The 19018-nt window shown below is 44.1% G+C and overlaps 3 protein-coding genes across 7 annotated transcripts; 1 reads left to right on the plus strand and 2 right to left on the minus strand.

Annotated features, from left to right (window-relative positions):
- Positions 1 to 3205: 3205 nt before the first annotated feature.
- LOC124006107 lies at positions 3206 to 5018 on the minus strand. The gene is made up of 2 exons (XM_046315892.1): positions 4837 to 5018; positions 3206 to 4747 (listed from the first exon to the last, which is right to left on the minus strand). Exon 2 carries the CDS (start codon positions 4469 to 4471, stop codon positions 3785 to 3787), a length of 687 nt encoding a protein of 228 aa, XP_046171848.1. The 5' UTR covers positions 4472 to 4747; positions 4837 to 5018; the 3' UTR covers positions 3206 to 3784.
- Positions 5019 to 5854: 836 nt separating this feature from the next.
- On the minus strand, positions 5855 to 15036 carry LOC124005936 (KH homology domain-containing protein 4-like). The gene is made up of 14 exons (XM_046315580.1): positions 14849 to 15036; positions 13127 to 13319; positions 12788 to 12916; positions 11942 to 12021; positions 11731 to 11783; positions 11468 to 11634; positions 10189 to 10400; positions 10013 to 10073; positions 9693 to 9853; positions 9505 to 9637; positions 9193 to 9336; positions 8148 to 8263; positions 7899 to 7990; positions 5855 to 6782 (listed from the first exon to the last, which is right to left on the minus strand). The coding sequence occupies exons 1-14, from the start codon at positions 14875 to 14877 to the stop codon at positions 6529 to 6531; spliced, it is 1824 nt and encodes a 607-aa protein (XP_046171536.1). The 5' UTR covers positions 14878 to 15036; the 3' UTR covers positions 5855 to 6528.
- On the plus strand, positions 13976 to 17869 carry LOC124005349 (Fc receptor-like A). Of its 5 annotated transcripts, XM_046314507.1 has the most exons (9): positions 13976 to 14033; positions 15096 to 15303; positions 15954 to 15986; positions 16165 to 16306; positions 16497 to 16666; positions 16872 to 17210; positions 17372 to 17464; positions 17559 to 17639; positions 17774 to 17869. In XM_046314507.1, the coding sequence occupies exons 2-9, from the start codon at positions 15141 to 15143 to the stop codon at positions 17791 to 17793; spliced, it is 1041 nt and encodes a 346-aa protein (XP_046170463.1). In that variant the 5' UTR covers positions 13976 to 14033; positions 15096 to 15140; the 3' UTR covers positions 17794 to 17869. The 5 variants fall into 5 exon arrangements, with proteins under 5 accessions (XP_046170463.1, XP_046170461.1, XP_046170465.1 ...); XM_046314505.1 differs by having other exon boundaries at positions 17559 to 17869; XM_046314509.1 differs by lacking the exon at positions 15096 to 15303 and having other exon boundaries at positions 13995 to 14033; positions 17559 to 17869.
- Positions 17870 to 19018: the final 1149 nt, after the last annotated feature.

Consider the following 19018-nt stretch of genomic DNA (forward strand, 5'->3'; position numbering starts at 1 on the left):
AGAAAGTAGATAGGGAAGGAGAGATATGAGAAGGATACAGGAGATTGAGAGAAAGAGGGTTGAGACAGACACTAATAATAACCTTTGGTCACACCCCCCAGGGAAAGTCCTGAGACCAGAATCAAGATGTAGAGTGTGTGTGTGTGTATGAGGGACATATTTAGTTTCCCTCCCTGACACTCCTGTCACCTCCTTAACCCCGGCACTCTGGCATAGTGCTTTTCTACACCTGTCCTCTGTGTATGCTGTTGAAGAAAAACTTCTTCCAAGGATCAGGCAGAGCTCATTTTCAAGTTAAGATTTTATTCAAGCAATTGCAAGGAAGTTAACTCTCCAGATATAACAGGGAGGAACTTAAACATGTACAAATGACCCAGTCATTTATATTCTTCACCGACACAAAGAACTGCTTTCAACGTGGCACCGTCATAGGATGCTACCTTTCCAACAAGTCAGTTTGTCAAACTTCTGCCCTGCCAGAGCCGCCCCGGTCAACAGTAAGTGATGTTATTGTGAAGCGGAAACGTCTAGGAGCAACAACAACTCAGCTGCTATGTGGTAGGCCACACAAGCTCACAGAACGGGACTGCCGAGTGCTGAAGGGTGTAGCGCGTAAAGTGTCTGCCCTCAGTTTCAACACTCACTACTGAGTTCCAAACTGCCATGTAGTGCATCTCTTCACTACAAGCAGATGCAACTTCTGAAACATTTTTTTATGAATAATGTTACCAAGCAGGACTAGACACATCTCTAAGCTTTACACCAAACCAAGTGGGTGGGCTGCTGTTGGGCTGACACAAACTCAGGATTGTACCTTTAAAGTTTGCTGTCTGTGTTTGGTGATACTGACCAGGATGTATGTCGGTTAGTAGATGGATAGGTGTAACAGATCAATATGGGAGCAGTATAGCTTTAATAGGCTAAATGGGCTGCTAGTGTTGTCATTAAGCAGAGAAAGAATGAAGTGGATGTGATTTATCACTTAAACATTCACTTTAGCATTGTAATCGATCAATTTCTGCTTGAAATGATCAGTTAAACTGACTGTTGATCTGGACTGTTATTTAATTCAGTCTGTAGTTACATACAATAAATATATTACCACTTTAACCCCCAACGCTGACCCCTTGCTTTCCACCCAAACTACTGAGCTGAATAACATTCATCTATATCATAGTAAATACAGCCAAACTACTGAGCTGAATAACATTCATCTATATCATAGTAAATACAGCCAAACTACTGAGCTGAATAACATTCATCTATATCATAGTAAATACAGCCAAACTACTGAGCTGAATAACATTCATCTATATCATAGTAAAGTCAAACTACAGCTGAATAACATTCAAACTAAACAAACTACTGAGCTGAATAACATTCATCTATATCATAGTAAATACAGCCAAACTACTGAGCTGAATAACATTCATCTATATCATAGTAAATACAGCCAAACTACTGAGCTGAATAACATTCATCTATATCATAGTAAATACAGCCAAACTACTGAGCTGAATAACATTCATCTATATCATAGTAAATACAGTCAAACTACTGAGCTGAATAACATTCATCTATATCATAGTAAATACAGCCAAACTACTGAGCTGAATAACATTCATCTATATCATAGTAAATACAGCCAAACTACTGAGCTGAATAACATTCATCTATATCATAGTAAATACAGTCAAACTACTGAGCTGAATAACATTCATCTATATCATAGTAAATACAGCCAAACTACTGAGCTGAATAACATTCATCTATATCATAGTAAATACAGCCAAACTACTGAGCTGAATAACATTCATCTATATCATAGTAAATACAGTCAAACTACTGAGCTGAATAACATTCATCTATATCATAGTAAATACAGCCAAACTACTGAGCTGAATAACATTCATCTATATCATAGTAAATACAGCCAAACTACTGAGCTGAATAACATTCATCTATATCATAGTAAATACAGCCAAACTACTGAGCTGAATAACATTCATCTATATCATAGTAAATACAGCCAAACTACTGAGCTGAATAACATTCATCTATATCATAGTAAATACAGTCAAACTACTGAGCTGAATAACATTCATCTATATCATAGTAAATACAGTCAAACTACTGAGCTGAATAACATTCATCTATATCATAGTAAATACAGCCAAACTACTGAGCTGAATAACATTCATCTATATCATAGTAAATACAGCCAAACTACTGAGCTGAATAACATTCATCTATATCATAGTAAATACAGTCAAACTACTGAGCTGAATAACATTCATCTATATCATAGTAAATACAGCCAAACTACTGAGCTGAATAACATCCATCTATATCATAGTAAATACAGGCAAACTACTGAGCTGAATAACATTCATCTATATCATAGTAAATACAGCCAAACTACTGAGCTGAATAACATTCATCTATATCATAGTAAATACAGTCAAACTACTGAGCTGAATAACATTCATCTATATCATAGTAAATACAGCCAAACTACTGAGCTGAATAACATTCATCTATATCATAGTAAATACAGTCAAACTACTGAGCTGAATAACATTCATCTATATCATAGTAAATACAGCAAACTAAACTACTGAGCTGAATAACATTCATCTATATCATAGTAAATACAGTCAAACTACTGAGCTGAATAACATTCATCTATATCATAGTAAATACAGCTGAGCAAACTACTGAGCTGAATAACATTCATCTATATCATAGTAAATACAGCCAAACTACTGAGCTGAATAACATTCATCTATATCATAGTAAATACAGCCAAACTACTGAGCTGAATAACATTCATCTATATCATAGTAAATACAGCCAAACTACTGAGCTGAATAACATTCATCTATATCATAGTAAATACAGCCAAACTACTGAGCTGAATAACATTCATCTATATCATAGTAAATACAATACAGTCAAACTACTGAGCTGAATAACATTCATCTATATCATAGTAAATACAGTCAAACTACTGAGCTGAATAACATTCATCTATATCATAGTAAATACAGCCAAACTACTGAGCTGAATAACATTCATCTATATCATAGTAAATACAGCCAAACTACTGAGCTGAATAACATTCATCTATATCATAGTAAATACAGTCAAACTACTGAGCTGAATAACATTCATCTATATCATAGTAAATACAGTCAAATGTCAAACTACTGAGCTGAATAACATTCATCTATATCATAGTAAATACAGCCAAACTACTGAGCTGAATAACATTCATCTATATCATAGTAAATACAGTCAAACTACTGAGCTGAATAACATTCATCTATATCATAGTAAATACAGCCAAACTACTGAGCTGAATAACATCCATCTATATCATAGTAAATACAGGCAAACTACTGAGCTGAATAACATTCATCTATATCATAGTAAATACAGTCAAACTACTGAGCTGAATAACATTCATCTGTATCATAGTAAATACAGTCAAATGTCAACACAACAGAAGACGTTAAGTCATTTTAATTTAGCGTCATAATGTTTCATGGAATGTCATAACAGATTGGACTTTTTATTACAGCTTTTGTGGTGTTCATCTCACATAGGAAAGAGCAGGAAGTCACTGAAGCAGCTGTGTTTATTAGAATCAACATAGATCCTTTAGCCTGATGGGAGACGCATGTAGACCAAGTCCCCCTCCTCCAGTTCTAGAGTCCCAGAATTGGAGAGATACTGTCACCTTCCGTGACTATTGTACTGTCCATTCCACATTACACCCTGGTCATTCCTGAACAAACCAAAGTCCATGTACTCCTCTCACTGGAGCACTGAAGACACCTGCATCAGAGGAATAACAGATCAACACGGTCAGTCTCCCAAAGCCACCAGACACTGGAGCACTGAAGACACCTGCATCAGAGGAATAACAGATCAACACGGTCAGTCTCTCAAAGCCACCAGACACTGGAGCACTGAAGACACCTGCATCAGAGGAATAACAGATCAACACGGTCAGTCTCTTAAAGCCACCAGACACTGGAGCACTGAAGACACCTGCATCAGAGGAATAACAGATCAACACGGTTAGTCTCTCAAAGCCACCAGACACTGGAGCACTGAAGACACCTGCATCAGAGGAATAACAGATCAACACGGTCAGTCTCTCAAAGCCACCAGACACTGGAGCACTGAAGACACCTGCATCAGAGGAATAACAGATCAACACGGTCAGTCTCTCAAAGCCACCAGACACTGGAGCACTGAAGACACCTGCATCAGAGGAATAACAGATCAACACGGTCAGTCTCTCAAAGCCACCAGACACTGGAGCACTGAAGACACCTGCATCAGAGGAATAACAGATCAACACGGTCAGTCTCTCAAAGCCACCAGACACTGGAGCACTGAAGACACCTGCATCAGAGGAATAACAGATCAACACGGTCAGTCTCTCAAAGCCACCAGACATTGGAGCAGCCAGTTAGTGATGTTGGACTCTGTCTGTATCTGGTCTCATTGGACATGTGTGTTTATACATGTAGATTGGTGTGTAAACAAGCAGTCGGCTACCTGTAGCCGCTTGGGCTGAAATTACTAATATAGGAACAATTTTGGGAACCTGTTCCTTGTCTGATTTGGACCAAATATATAACATCCTCTTTACATACGGTCTTTTTTAATCTCTACATTACCTGCATTCTCTGTCTTCAGCTCCTCTACCTGGCTCTCACTCTGGCCTGCAATCCTACAGTATCATACAAAGAAACTGTTGCATTCAACACACCACTACTCTGCTGATTACAGTAATCACATTAGATACAGCTATCTTACTACCTGTGTTCGCTCTCTCCAGTTCCTCCACCTTGTTCTTGTAGAAATGCAGTTCAGTCTTAGTGATACTCAGCTCCACTCTCTGTTCCACCACCATGTTCCTCAGCTTCACTCTCTGTTCCACCACCATGTTCCTCAGCTCCACTCTCTGTTCTACCACCATGTTCCTCAGCTCCACTCTCTGTTCCACCACCATGTTCCTCAGCTCCACTCTCTGTTCCACCACCATGTTCCTCAGCTCCACTCTCTGTTCCTCCACCATGTTCCTCAGCTCCACTCTCTGTTCTCACTGTTCCACCATGTTCCATGTTCCTCTCTGTTCCACCTCTCTGTTCCACCACCATGTTCCTCAGCTCCACTCTCTGTTCCACCATGTTCCTCAGCTCCACTCTCTGTTCCACCATGTTCCTCAGCTCCACTCTCTGTTCCACCATGTTCCTCAGCTCCACTCTCTGTTCCACCATGTTCCTCAGCTCCACTCGCTGTTCCACCACCATGTTCCTCAGCTCCACTCACTGTTCTACCACCATGTTCCTCAGCTCCACTCTCTGTTCCACCACCATGTTCCTCAGCTTCACTCTCTGTTCCACCACCATGTTCCTCAGCTCCACCACCATGTTCCTCAGTTCCACTCTCTGTTCCACCACCATGTTCCTCCACTCTCTGTTCCACCATCCAGCTCCTCTCTCTGTTCCACCACCATGTTCCTCAGCTGTTCCACTCTCAGCTCTGTTCCACCCACCATGTTCCTCAGCTGTTCCATCTCTGTTCCACCACCATGTTCCTCATGCTCCACTCTCTGTTCTCCAGATCATGGACCACTGGTGTTGTTGAACCATTTAGCCAATTTTGAGAACATAGCCAAGGTGTGATAGAACAAGTAAAGATGATTTCTTGGCAGTTGATTCAGATTGTGGGTTGTTAAAGACCATGGGAGATTCACACCTGATAGTCAGTTAAACCACCCATTTTCTCTCTATTGCATGATCTGTCAAACCGGTCTTTAAATAAAACTCTTATACACAGAGATAATGCTCATTTATTCCACAAAAGCATTAGAACATTTGAGTCAATTGCATTTTATAAAAGTCCAACAAGCATATTTATATGATCTGTACTCAAGGAAGAGAGAGATTTGATTAAGATTTGGACCAAGAAAGAAAATGGGGATGGGGGAAATATATTTTGACAAAGAAATAACTTAGAATGCATTGAAATCTCTTCTACCTCAGTGCTTTTCTACACTAGTAAAACCAGGAGTGGACACGTTCCAAATCAACCAAAAACAGGGCACTATTACCCTCCATGTGTGTCTGTTCCTCAGCTGTCTCTCCTATACAGAGTTCAGAGTACACTTGAATCTGTGTGGAAGTCTGGGGCATCTTGCTGCTTGTCACCATGTATCCAGTCCGTCAGTCTCCTGGTTGGCTGTTTGAGTCTGTTCTCTTTGTATCAGCCAGCCCGTCTGTTTAGTCCGTTTTACACACACACTGCTTTACTGCTGAGCGCATGACAAAACTGTTTTAACGAAATCTAAGTCATCACAAAATAAATGATATCAAGTGGAGGAGCAGGTAGGAGTGATGGTTCAAGGGAAGACTGGGGCTCAGTTTGGGGTGTAAAATCTTCATTTTGGGACCCTCCAAAAGGCCCTAGGTGTCAGGGGAGGGAAGTATGAGGTTTAATACTCCTGTGTTATGGGGCCATCCAGAAGGGCATGGGCTGCTGTGACTGTGCCTGCTGTGTTTTGGCACGTTGGGGAGGCGGAGGGGGGCAGCGGTACCCCAGAGTCCAGCCCGAGGATGATGTGGGGGTGGAGTGGGTTGCCCCAGCGACGTTACCATGGTTACCTGCCCCCAAGGTTTTGGGGGTGGAGTGGTCCTCCTCTTCGTCCGAGGAGTCACCAGCGTACGCCACGAGCCCCGTCTTCATCCTCTTCACTGAGGGATCTGAGAGAGATGAGAGAGAGGGAAAAACAGTGGGAGAAAGAGGGAGGAATGAGGGAGAAAGGAGAGGGGTGCGGGAGAGAGAAAGGGGAGACACACAGAGAGAGGGAAAAACAGTGGGAGAAAGAGGGAGGAATGAGGGAGAAAGGAGAGGGGTGCGGGAGAGAGAGAAGACAGACACACAAAGAGAAAGAACACAACCAAAGACCAGCACAAAGGTTTCAAAAACAACAGTTAGAAGTCAATTGTTTTACCAACAGATAGGGAGAGAAAGTTAATAGATTGCATTGTGTTTGGCAGGAGGGGTGAGTTAGGTAGAGGAGGGGCATGGGTCAGCAGCAGCAGTCATTGGTCGGTGGGGAGCGGCAGCGTTAGGGCCGTCCAATCACAATGCAGGACAGCGCCACAGGAGAAGAGCCCCACCCCCATCCGGCATCCCACCCAGAGAGACATGGAAGAGAAGAAAAACACAGAAAGAACACAAAAAAAAGAGAGAATCTTGTTAGTGAGGGAGTCAAACACGGGCACAGACACTCCTGTCTGATGACGTCATCAGAAAGGGACGGGCAGCGAGGGGACAGCACCAGCTAGACAGAGAGGGGGACTCCCAATCTGAAATCCATCCCTAGACACCTCCTAGATGTCACAAGATGAGATGCCAGGTGTAAGCAGTATGGTAATAGATCAGCCTTACTCTTCTCAGGCCAATGGTAATTGTCTACATATTGCTTACACTTATAAAATACTCTCAGACCTACACAGTGCCTAGGGCTAGTGGTTGACTTAGGATCAACGACAGAGTTACCTGAGGCAGTGGGGGATCGAAGCGTTGCCCAGTTCTTGATTCTGAACTGACTGACTGTCTTGACTCTGACTGACTGACTGACTGACTGACTGACTGACTGACTGACTTTCAAAGCAGAACTTATCGAGGAACACTATGTCGGTCTGATGTAATCTGCTAGAACCTGTTCTGTCACGTGTGAGAACAGCATGTCTGCATGCAAAATGCTATTTGACTCTGACTACTGACAGCCAAGAGGCCGGGGGGTGGGCAGCGTGCTTTATGGCTGAGGCCATGGATGGGGTCAGGGGGGTTACATGGGGTGGGGCCCTTACCCAGGGGGCCTTGCAGCAGCCTCCTCTCCTCCATCTTGGGTGTCATGCCTCCGTTCATTGGAATGGGTGGTGGAGGCATCAGCTGCCTACTGCTGGAGAGAAAGAGAGGGAGGGAGGGAAGGAGCGAGAGAGAGGGAAGGAGTCAGTGTTGCACAACATCAATCACAAGCCTGCACACACGGTGTGTCCAGCATCTGGGATGAAGGACACTGTTATAAAGGAGAGCGACTCGTCACCCCCATCTCGTACCTGTCCCTCTCCCTCGGTGGCCCGGAGGAACTCGGTGGCGGGGGTCCTGAAGCCTCTGGGCCAGGGCTGCCCACAGGGAAGCCTGCACCTAAATTAGTCATATGAATGGGTCCATGCTATGAGCAGAAAAACACACAGGCGCATTAGCACATATCCTCCCCTAAATCACTATTATTAATAGTAGGCCTACAAGCATGTAGTTATCTAAACTATTGAATGGAACTGAACTGCAAAGTTATTATTCCAAAACTTTTTCCTTTTCACCACACCTTATTTAAGCAGCTGAGAATAAAACTATTATTTTAAGTTTATGCATGCTCTGATTGCACATAATCCAAAAATAGGAATGGACTGTATTAAAGTAACACATCGTTAAATCAAGAGGACACATTTAAATTAGGCCTTTGACGACACTTGTATTGCAATATTTTTTCCAGGGCAAAAATTAAAACAGGAAGCAGACCAAACACTTTGGTCCTTTAAAAACCTGCTGTATGTAAAACATGATGTGCTATAGCCTGGAAAATAAATCTAATTACTCTGGGGGACAACATAACGATGGTTGTTTCCAACATAAGGGCCGTTTTCCTAAAGAAGTTAATCCGTTTCATGTTGTTTCCTTGCCATGATACTAATATCTTACCTGCACTAATTTCAATATATTGAAGTACATTTGATGTCCAACAATACCTTTCCAGAATCTCCAGAATCTGAAAGTTCTATAAATCCAATAATACATGGACTCAGATAATAACAGCTATGGTTACAATGCTTTTCAATGAACGTCATAAGATCTACTAGGGAAAAAACAAGTTGACACTGAACAGACAGACCCATTGAACAAGCAAACCTTTTCTATAGAATGCAGACAGGGACTCACAGAATTAGACAAGAGAATCATAATGAATTGAGTCTAACAGAAAGAGGAACAGATATCAGATACATGGACAGAAGATGAGAAAAGACAGGAAGACAACAGAAGCAGAAGGGACAGACTGGACGAAGGCAGCACATAAGGTGGAAGAATAAAACAATGGGAAATCACCTGGTATCCCAGCAGACCGCTGTCACTCTCGTCTGGCACCTCCTCAGTGAAGCGTCTTTTCTGCGGCGGATTGGCTGAGACGACAGGAGGCGGAGCTTTGGGCGGAACCGGAGCAGTTGGTGGGAAAGGAGAAGGTGGGAGAGTCTGGGGACAAAAAAAAGCAACTTGGATGTAATGCATGTTGAATACATCATATATATATACAGCCTATCAAGAAAATGTTTTTCAACTAGTTTCATAACACGGATGTAATAGTCTCAATGTACTGTATTATAGGTCCATACAAGTCTAAATCTGATTGACCGGTCTTACCTGTGGTAAAGTGACAGGTGCAGGGGGAGGGTGTACCGGTTGGGAGGGGGAGACCGGCGGGCAGCCCAGGGGGAATGGGAGGGGGACAGCATAGGGGGAGGAATGGGCTGAGGGGAGGTACAGGGAGGGGTAGCTGGGCTGGTACCCCGATGGGGGGTAGTAAGGGGGCTGGGGGGCATCCCGTTGGCCATGGGGGCTGCATAAAGCCTGGAGGAGGAGAGGAAGAGGAACACGTCAGTACGTTGACACATTGTAGAGGCTGTAAAAGAGAAAGACAGCCAGAGTCTGTACCGGGAGTAGGCATCATGACACTCATCTGGTTGAGGAAGACAGAATACTCTGCATGAACCTGGAGGGAAGAGAGAACAGTCACAGATCCACATGGCAAACAGAGCCCAGCTACATAATACAATGCACTTCACACGGGACAGCTTGAAACAGGGTTTAAGTGAAAGTAGAGCAGTGTACAGAGAACAGAGTGCCAGTCAGTAAACCATTAGACACTCACAGTCTGCAGAAGGTTGTCACACAGGGTCTTCGCTGCAGCAAGGCCCTCTGGTTTGGGATGACTGGGGAAGAGAGAGGAGTTCATGTGTGCCTGGTGTCTAAGCTCTGTGTCTCTGAGCTAATACAAATCAACATGGACTTTACTCCCCCAGACGATCTATTAATACTGCTACTTACCTGATGTAGATGTACATCGGTTCGAAGGCCTCTCGACCAGAGGCGGGCTCCAGACAGCCTGATCCCTTCCCCCTGAGGAAGACCTTGGCCCCAGTCTCACCCTGGATGTGCTGCAGGTAGGAGCTGCCTGGCCCTTCCACCCTCTCCTTCACTGAGAAGCCCTGGATGGCATGCTCCAGACCCACAAACAACTTTTCCTGCACATAGTGCATCTGAAAGGATATGAATGCGAGTCTTAAAGATTCATCAATGACATTGACACTCATAAAATAACATTGACACACACTGAGCGACAATCACACACACAAACTCTGTTTTCTTATTAGTGTCGGCCATCAGCCAATCAGCCGGTTACAGACTCATTTTCAGCCACCTACTTTGTGTGACTGGTTGGTTGCAGTCTAATTTCTTTACACAAAGGAAGGAGAGCATGATGCTAGTGAATTTGCACACCCCACGTAGAGGACGGACGAGGTAACGCCCCACGTAGAGGACGGACGAGGTACCGCCCCACGTAGAGGACGGACGAGGTAACGCCCCACATAGAGGACGGACGACGTAACGCCCCACGTCGCGTACGTACACGGTAACGCCCCACACGGTAACGCCCACACGGTAACGCCCACGTCGCGTACGTACGCGGTAACGCCCCACACGGTAACGCCCCACGTCGCGTACGTACGCGGTAACGGCCCACGCGGTAACGCCCCACGTCGCGTACGTACGCGGTAACGCCCCACGTCGCGTACGTACGCGGTAACGCCCCACGTCGCGTACGTACGCGGTAACGCCCCACGTCGCGTACGTACGCGGTAACGCCCCACACGGTCAGAGCACACAGTATTTTCCTTTGTGTGTTTCACACAGCCAGCCACATGGAGTCGTGGTGCATAGTAGACTATTTACTGTGCTTTGATTGACAACTGAACAGCAAGTGTTGACTAGTTTATAAAGTGTAAAACTGACTAAATAAAGTCAATCTCCTATTCATAAATCATACAGCGTGGTTATACTGCGTGTCCATGGTGACATAAAACAAAGGATTCCCTAGGTTTCCTTTCCTAAGATGTCGGGACTAAAGTCACTGTAAATAAGACTTTCATCTCAAGAGAAGACATGTTAAACGCTCCCTTACTTAGAAAATAGTCCTGATCATATAAACCTAGGCCATACCCCCAAACAACTAATTCATTCATTTTCAGTCAATTAAAATTGCCCTGGCTGGCTACTTTTTCTATTTGGCTGGCTACTCTATGTACTTGTGGAAAACACTGCTTACCCCAGACTGGAAGTGTGGTCTGTGATGGTGGTTGATGGGGGGCAGTGAGGGGGGCAGGGGTTTGTGTTGTTGGTAGACTGGGACTGTGGCTCCGGTTCCGCTGTAGGAGGAGGTGGCAGCCTTCACCACTCCGTTAGTGATGATCTCCTTGATGCGGTTCACAGCTCCTGGAGAGAGATTGGATCGTCACAACAAAGTCAGGAAAGAAGGACCCTGTTGATCATATTAATCAAATTAGGTGAGGTAAATAGAGATGTACTGACTGTCGACAAGCTCCCTGGTCTGGCCCTGGACATGAAGATAGAGGGGTCGGTCCCTGACGACAGAGAGAGAAGCAGTCGGTCAGTAGCCTAAGACTTGGTTGTATGAGGCGATCAGACAACATATCTACTTGTCTGTATGGAGGAAAGTAAATAGCAGTAACCTCTTTGGTAGAGCAGTGTGGTAATAAAGAAGGTGTGAAGCAGGACTCACCCTTGTGGAGCCTTGTACTTCTCCACTGCTGCCATGTATCGCCCCCTGGTGGACACAGCAGCACCGCTCACTTTGCTGATCTTCACACAATAGGAAAAAGAAGCTGGTCATTTACTGTCCTCAAGTGAGACATTTTCAGTCCCATACTGGTTTACATAACACTGATTCAGTCTGTTCATGTGTGTATCACACAGAGAAAGAGCTGGGTAAACATACTGGTTTACTACATGACACTGATTCAGTCTGTTCATGTGTGTATCACACAGAGAAAGAGCTGGGTAAACATACTGGTTTACATGACACTGATCCAGTCTGTACATGTGTGTATCACACAGAGAAAGAGCTGGGTAAACATACTGGTTTACATGACACTGATCCAGTCTGTACATGTGTGTATCACACAGAGAAAGAGCTGGGTAAACATACTGGTTTACTACATGACACTGATTCAGTCTGTTCATGTGTGTATCACACAGAGAAAGAGCTGGGTAAACATACTGGTTTACATGACACTGATCCAGTCTGTACATGTGTGTATCACACAGAGAAAGAGCTGGGTAAACATACTGGTTTACATGACACTGATCCAGTCTGTTCATGTGTGTATCACACAGAGAAAGAGCTGGGTAAACATACTGGTTTACATGACACTGATTCAGTCTGTTCATGTGTGTATCACACAGAGAAAGAGCTGGGTAAACATACTGGTTTACATGACACTGATTCAGTCTGTTCATGTGTGTATCACACAGAGAAAGAGCTGGGTAAACATAGCAGTAAATTTGACTGTTGACCAGATTGTCAATCAATGGGTCTAAAGATCACAATGATGTCATGGACTCTGACCTCGTCCTGTGTCTGTCCGCGGGTCAGCAGGTTCCGGCAGGGGAGAGGAACGTCGTTGATCTCCACCTCCGCCACCACCAGGTCATCCTTCGCTTTCATAAGAGGCTGGGGCTTCCCTGCACCCACAACCTGGTGATGACAAAGATTCATTTTTATGTGTCGCATGCTAACATTTACAACAATATCTCTAAAAAAAAAGAGAGAGATTAAGAGCGAGGGGATTACAGAATTTGGAGGCGAGAGAGGGACAGACAACGAAGACAGAGAGAAGCCAGATTACAAGTGAGAGACTGAAAGCGTTTCTAATGTTTTCAGTGTAAGAGGTTTCCTGACCATTACCTTGTCTGGGGGTCCAGATGGTCCAGAGGGTCCTATCTGGGAGGGCTTGAGCTTGCCCTTGGCTACCAGCATGGCGTTGATCTTAGCTGCCACAGCAGCTGCAGCGTCCAGAGCCCCTGTAGGAGCCGCCTCCACCTCCCCCATCTGGTCTGAACCAGGACCTGGGCCCGGCTGGTCCCATTTACTACGGCGCCTGAGGAACAAAGAGGGGAGCGGGTGGGGGAACAGAGAGAGGGGGGAGGGGTAGTGAAAGACGGAGGGAGAAAAAGAGGGCAATGGTAAGTGGAAGGGATGGGAGAAGCAGAGGGAGAATGGAGGGCAGTGCAAAAGCAGCCATCACAAGGCCTCTCCCCAACCGTTTCTGTAAAAAGCTGGAGGGATCGGTGCTGGAGAAACATAGGCCTAACAACTCTTGACAGAGCTATGGATGCAAAAACGGACCATCTATGATATAAAAATTATAGTTGTAACCATTTGTGGCAAAAAAAACAGTGTTTGTTTACATATACTTTTTGTTTTAATCCCATGTGGGAAAAAAAAGGTATATTTTGGGTTCTGATGTATGTCAGTTGAGCTAAACTTTTTGGGTGACCGACCAATTTCACATGTTAGTTATATGCCTCCTGGGTGGCGCAGCGGTCTAAGGACCTGGAGTCCAACAGGGCAGCGCAAAAAATGGTCCAGCGTCGTCCGGGTTAGAGGAGGGTTTGGCCGCGGGGGCCAGGCACCTGCAGGCTGACTTCAGTCATCAGTTGAACAGTGTTTCCGCCAACACATTGGTGTGGCTGGCTTCCGGGTTAAGAGAGCAGGTGTTAAGAAGCGCAGTTTGGTGGGTCATGTTTCGGAGGACGCATGACTTGACCTTCGCCTCTCCCGAGTCTGTTGCGATGAGACAAGATCGTAAAACGTAATAATATGAAATTGGGGAGAAAACTTTTTTTTTTAATGTATGCTAGTTATAGATTTGTCAAATCTAAGAAGCAAATAGATGTTCTATGCTTTCCGTTATTAAGTTTTGTTTTGTACCCCAGCTTCAAACAGCTGAAAATACAACATTTTTGGTTATGGAAAATATATTTCACAGGGGATTAGATGGTACAATGATTCTCTACACTGTACCTGCTTGTTTTGTCAAACTGAAATTAGGTGAACTAAATTACAATCAGGAAATCATGAAGTAAAAAAACAAATGGATGTAACAACTGCAGGTTGCCCCTTAAATGACCACATCAATTACAGGGTTCAGAGGTCGTAGGCTAACAAGTTAGTTTAGTCTTTGCCATCTAACGTTACAAGTATGGTAAACTTTGTGGGTTGAATTAATTTTGTTGACTTGCTAACGTTGGCTAGTTAGTTATCCAACAGTTTTGTTCAAGTCGCTGTGCTTAACGTTAGTTAACTAGCAACCATTCGTAGTTAGCTACTGTAACTTAGCAAAACAACAGTTAGCGAGCTAACTAATCGATAGCTAGGTAACCAACTCACATCGATTTTCAAAAAAATTAACGTATCACCCAACGGCGCTTTTTGCTAGCTATATAACCAACAATTTTCTAAACTGGACAGCTAGCTAGCTACACCGTTGGCTACTAAGCATACCCCGTAGTTAGCTACAAGCACTCCGCCATTACACATTAACTAGCTAGCTTTGTGCTGCTCGGTCAGTGTTGGGCAAGTCTGTGGTCAAATGCACCGTGATAACGCAACGTTCTCTCAACTCACCCGCCGTTTTGCGTTCCACTAAATGACATCAATCTTCTATTTGGTTGAATTTCTCTTTGCGTAAAAACACTAACGTTAATACTGACTCCGCCAGACTTTCAATATTGTCCAGACAGTGGAGTACTGCAAGAGCTTTCACTCTATGCGATATCGTTCCCACTTCCTGTTTTGGGGGGAAAGGACCGGTGCTGTGTTGAATTCTGCTTCCCTCACACAGATTATTTTCTTCAATCATGTGCGACGCTAGGGGACGCAGTGAGCGGGACGCAGCGTCTCACCAGATGATACAGTCATGTGGCTGCCTGCTATCATCGTTTTCCTGCCACCCCAGGAGAGTGTTGCGGTTATAAACCAGATCAATCTCGGTTCAGGTTTCCCAAATGAAACCCCACAGCTTGGTCTACGTCTTCAGACATTTTACAAGCAGGATTCTGAGGTGATGATGCCAGAGCCAGGTAAACTATGGTTGTTAGCCAGGTAAACTGGTTGTTAGCCAGGTAAACTATGGTTGTTAGCCAGGTAAACTAGGTTGTTAGCCAGGTAAACTATGTTGTTAGCCAGGTAAACAAACTATGGTTGTTAGCCAGGTAAACAAACTATGGTTGTTAGGCCAGGTAAATTATGGTTGTTGTCAGCACGTGGTGTTGTCTCTGTGTTTAAAAACAATAACATTGGCCCCATTGCAGTTTATTGCATGTGTAAAATGTATTGTTGTCAACTTTTTTTCAATATGTGTGGTTCTTTGTGGACCGTTTAATTAGCCCAACTGTTTATTGACATTTTTCAGTAAACTGATTTTCCCCTCCAACTACATGTTGTTTCTTAAAAACATGTTTGCCTAGCTACCGTTGCTAACCATGATTTATTTATTTACCATGATTCACTGAATAGCTCAGGAATGTCTCTCCTTCCTGTACTTTGTAAGTAGACTATCAGCCAAGTTTAACCTTTTTTAATTACCTTGGCAATTAGATCATGGATCTGCAGGCTAAAATTAAATACCCAGTGCCACACAGACTTAGCCTATTTTTACTGCTTATGTCTGAGTTTGGGTTATCAGGTCCTATACCTTATTATGCATAATGTCTTGTCTATTCTGTTTTAGTGTTGAGTACACTGGTGGTCTATCCATCATCAGGTGAGTAATCATTTTAAAACCACACACTCTTCATTTTTAGACCATTAATTATATTCAAGTTTACAGATCAAGTTACTTAATGTAGACTTTAGGTGTGGCAGACTGGGCAATATCTTGAAATAAACACCTTGGGTGCTTTGCCAAAACAGCCCAGAATGTGTTGAAATTCTACACACAGAGTTCACAGAGGTTCTACTGATGCCGACTCTGACCGTGGAGCCTTCAGGACGACAGGTGTACACTGAGGACACAATCACCTTGGCATGTCAGTTACCTGGCCACTCTGGGCTGGGCTGGCAGTTCTACTGGCACAAAGACAGGTGTGACCTCCGGCTCCCTCTTTATGTTGCTTCTCTGATGGTGTATATTGGATAGAATGTGGGTGTTAGGCTACTTGTTGTATCCATCACTCCCTGATTGATGATCGTAAAACATGGCACTGGATAACTGTGTACTGGAACTGGAATGTACTAACAAGTGGAACAAACTAATGCTAAAACACTATATTAGGCAGGACACTGGCCCTGTGGAGCAGATGTGGGGCAGTGGTGGAGGTGGGGCGGTCTACCAAATGTGGCGTGCCTCTGTCACACACACAGGCCAGTACTGGTGCAGAGCAGGGAGAGGACAGCCAGTCTTCTACACCCAATACAGCCAGGCAGTCTCTGTTAATGTCATTGGTGAGTGAGGAGACTAGCACATGAGTAATGGGTGTCTTGCATGTGGTGTCATGCTCTTTTTCATAGATTACTTGACAAGCCCCACTCATTACTCTAGCTCTCGTCAGTGACAATTGGAATATATTTCACTTCTCTACTTCTTTGTAATGTATATTTTTCTCAACTTCCTCATCTAATCTGTCTGTGTAATCAATATCCTCTCCAGAGCTCTTCACATCAGTGACTTTGTCAGCATTTCCTTCGACCGTGGTCAAAGAGGGCGGGGCTTTCAACCTCACCTGTGAGGCCCAGCTTAGCAACTGCAAGCTGAGCCAACATCATGGTAACCACAGTCTACATGGTCACCCTGATCCTGACTGTAACTGGACCACAGTGGTTGTAACATTCTCCTTCCTGAGGGACGGCTGGCCAGTGGCCGGGGACTCTGTCAGTGGGATGTACAGCGTAGCGAGGGCTTCTAGGTGTCACATGGGGACCTACAGCTGTGTGGCCAGAGCAGGCAGGGCCAGGAGGAGCAGTCAGGAGATCAGCATCACACTAGACAGTGAGTTCATACTATATCACCTGAACGTTTAGTTTACCAATTGCTATAGGTCTTCATTCCTCATTGCTGGTCTGAAATCATGTTCATTATTGTGGTGCCAAAACTGCCACTCTTTACCATTCACTTTGTATCCTGATCTCTCTCATGCTGCCTTCATCCAGACCTGTCTCTGATACTGCTCACCTGCTTTGGCACCTTCCTGATTCTCTCCATGGCTCCTTTGGCATTTTTTGTGAGACTATACGTGATGAGATGTAAGTGGCAGCATAGTGGATCTTAGTCTGACTCTTGAGTCTCTGGGACTGAGTCAGTTCAACACCTATCTCTTCTCTTTGTGTGACCATGCAGTATGGCAGCTCAGAGGCAGAGGACAAGGAGAATTGCAGTGCAATGAGTGCAGTACAATACAGGGACCAACATGGAGGACAGGTGAGACGTGCTGTGAGAACTCATGTAGTTCACATGGCTGTATTAGTGCACAGGTGTAGGATCTTAATTTGATCACCCTGTTGCATGTTTTTTACTCAAAAGATTAAAACAGATGTTTTATTGTAATCTTGCAGATGTTTCTGGACCCAGCTGACTTGAGAAACTTTCTATCATTTATTACAAAATTGGAGTGTAGAATAATAAACATATAATTATTTGGAGAATTTTGACCAAAGAATGTTTTTGTTTTATTTTCACCACACCCAAATAATACATTGATTCAAAACTGCAACATATGCCTGTATTGTCAAATAGAGCCAACTCTTTTCTCATAACAGGTTCCATATTTTGTAAAGAAATAACTGCCCACCACCAGTTGATTAAAAGTGAGTGTCAGTGAATCTCAACAGTGTAAGGCAAGCTATAATATGTTTGCCCTTATTCCATTTATTGGTGAATTGTTAGACCTAAAGGATTGTATGATGAATGAGCCAAGATCTGAGAATTGCATTCTGTCTCCATATAAACTCACAAAAAAAGAAACGTCCCTTTTTCAGGACCCTGTCTTTCAAAGATAATTCGTAAAATCCAAATAACTTTACAGATCTTCATTTTAAAGGGTTTACACACTGTTTCCCATGCTTGTTCAATGAACCATAAACAATTAATGAACATGCACCTGTGGAACGGTTGTCAAGACGCTAACAGCTTACAGGTGGTCCTTCTGTAGCTCAGTTGGTAGAGCATGGCGCTTGTAACGCCAGGGTAGTGGGTTCGATCCCCGGTACCACCCATACGTAGAATGTATGCACACATGACTGTAAGTCGCTTTGGATAAAAGCGTCTGCTAAATGGCATATATTATTATTATTATTATTAGATGGCTGACAATTAAGGTCACAGTTATGAAAACTTAGGACACTAAAGAGGCCTTTCTACTGACTCTGAAAAACACCAAAAGAAAGTTAGGACAGACAGCTGATTGTCCTCACAGTGGCAGACCACGTGTAACAACACCTGCAAGGGATCGGTACATTCAAACTTCACACCTGTGGGACAGGTACAGAATGGCAACAACAACTGCCCAAGTTACACTAGGAACGCACAATCCCTCCATCAGTGCTCAGACTGTCCGCAATAGGCTGAGAGAGGCTGGACTGAGGGCTTGTAGTAGGCCTGTTGTACGGCAGGTCCTCACCAGACATCACCGGCAACAACGTCTCCTATGGGCACAAGCTCTTCACTGATGAGTCACAGTTTTGTCTCACCAGGAGTGATGTTCGGATCCGTGTTTATCGTCGAAGGAATGAGCATTACACCGAGGCCTGTACTTTGGAGTGGGATCGATTTGGAAGTGGAGAGTCCGTCATGGTCTGGGG

This window comes from Oncorhynchus gorbuscha, linkage group LG19 (genome assembly GCF_021184085.1).
Source record: "Oncorhynchus gorbuscha isolate QuinsamMale2020 ecotype Even-year linkage group LG19, OgorEven_v1.0, whole genome shotgun sequence".
Taxonomy (NCBI): Eukaryota; Metazoa; Chordata; class Actinopteri; order Salmoniformes; family Salmonidae; genus Oncorhynchus; species Oncorhynchus gorbuscha.

Coding starts and splice junctions, on each gene's coding strand:
- LOC124006107 (XM_046315892.1), bottom strand. CDS start 4,471: ATGTCTGGTGGCTTTGAGAGACTGACCGTGTTGATCTGTTATTCCTCT.
- LOC124005936 (XM_046315580.1), bottom strand. CDS start 14,877: ATGTCATTTAGTGGAACGCAAAACGGCGG. Junction 10,401..11,467: donor GACCACACTTCCAGTCTGGG/GTAAGCAGTGTT, acceptor ATATCCTTTCAG/ATGCACTATGTGCAGGAAAA. Junction 8,264..9,192: donor GCGGTCTGCTGGGATACCAG/GTGATTTCCCAT, acceptor TTCTGCTCATAG/CATGGACCCATTCATATGAC.
- LOC124005349 (XM_046314505.1), top strand. CDS start 15,141: ATGTGGCTGCCTGCTATCATCGTTTTCCTGCCACCCCAGGAGAGTGTT. Junction 15,304..15,953: donor GGTGATGATGCCAGAGCCAG/GTAAACTATGGT, acceptor ATTCTGTTTTAG/TGTTGAGTACACTGGTGGTC. Junction 15,987..16,164: donor GGTGGTCTATCCATCATCAG/GTGAGTAATCAT, acceptor TTCTACACACAG/AGTTCACAGAGGTTCTACTG.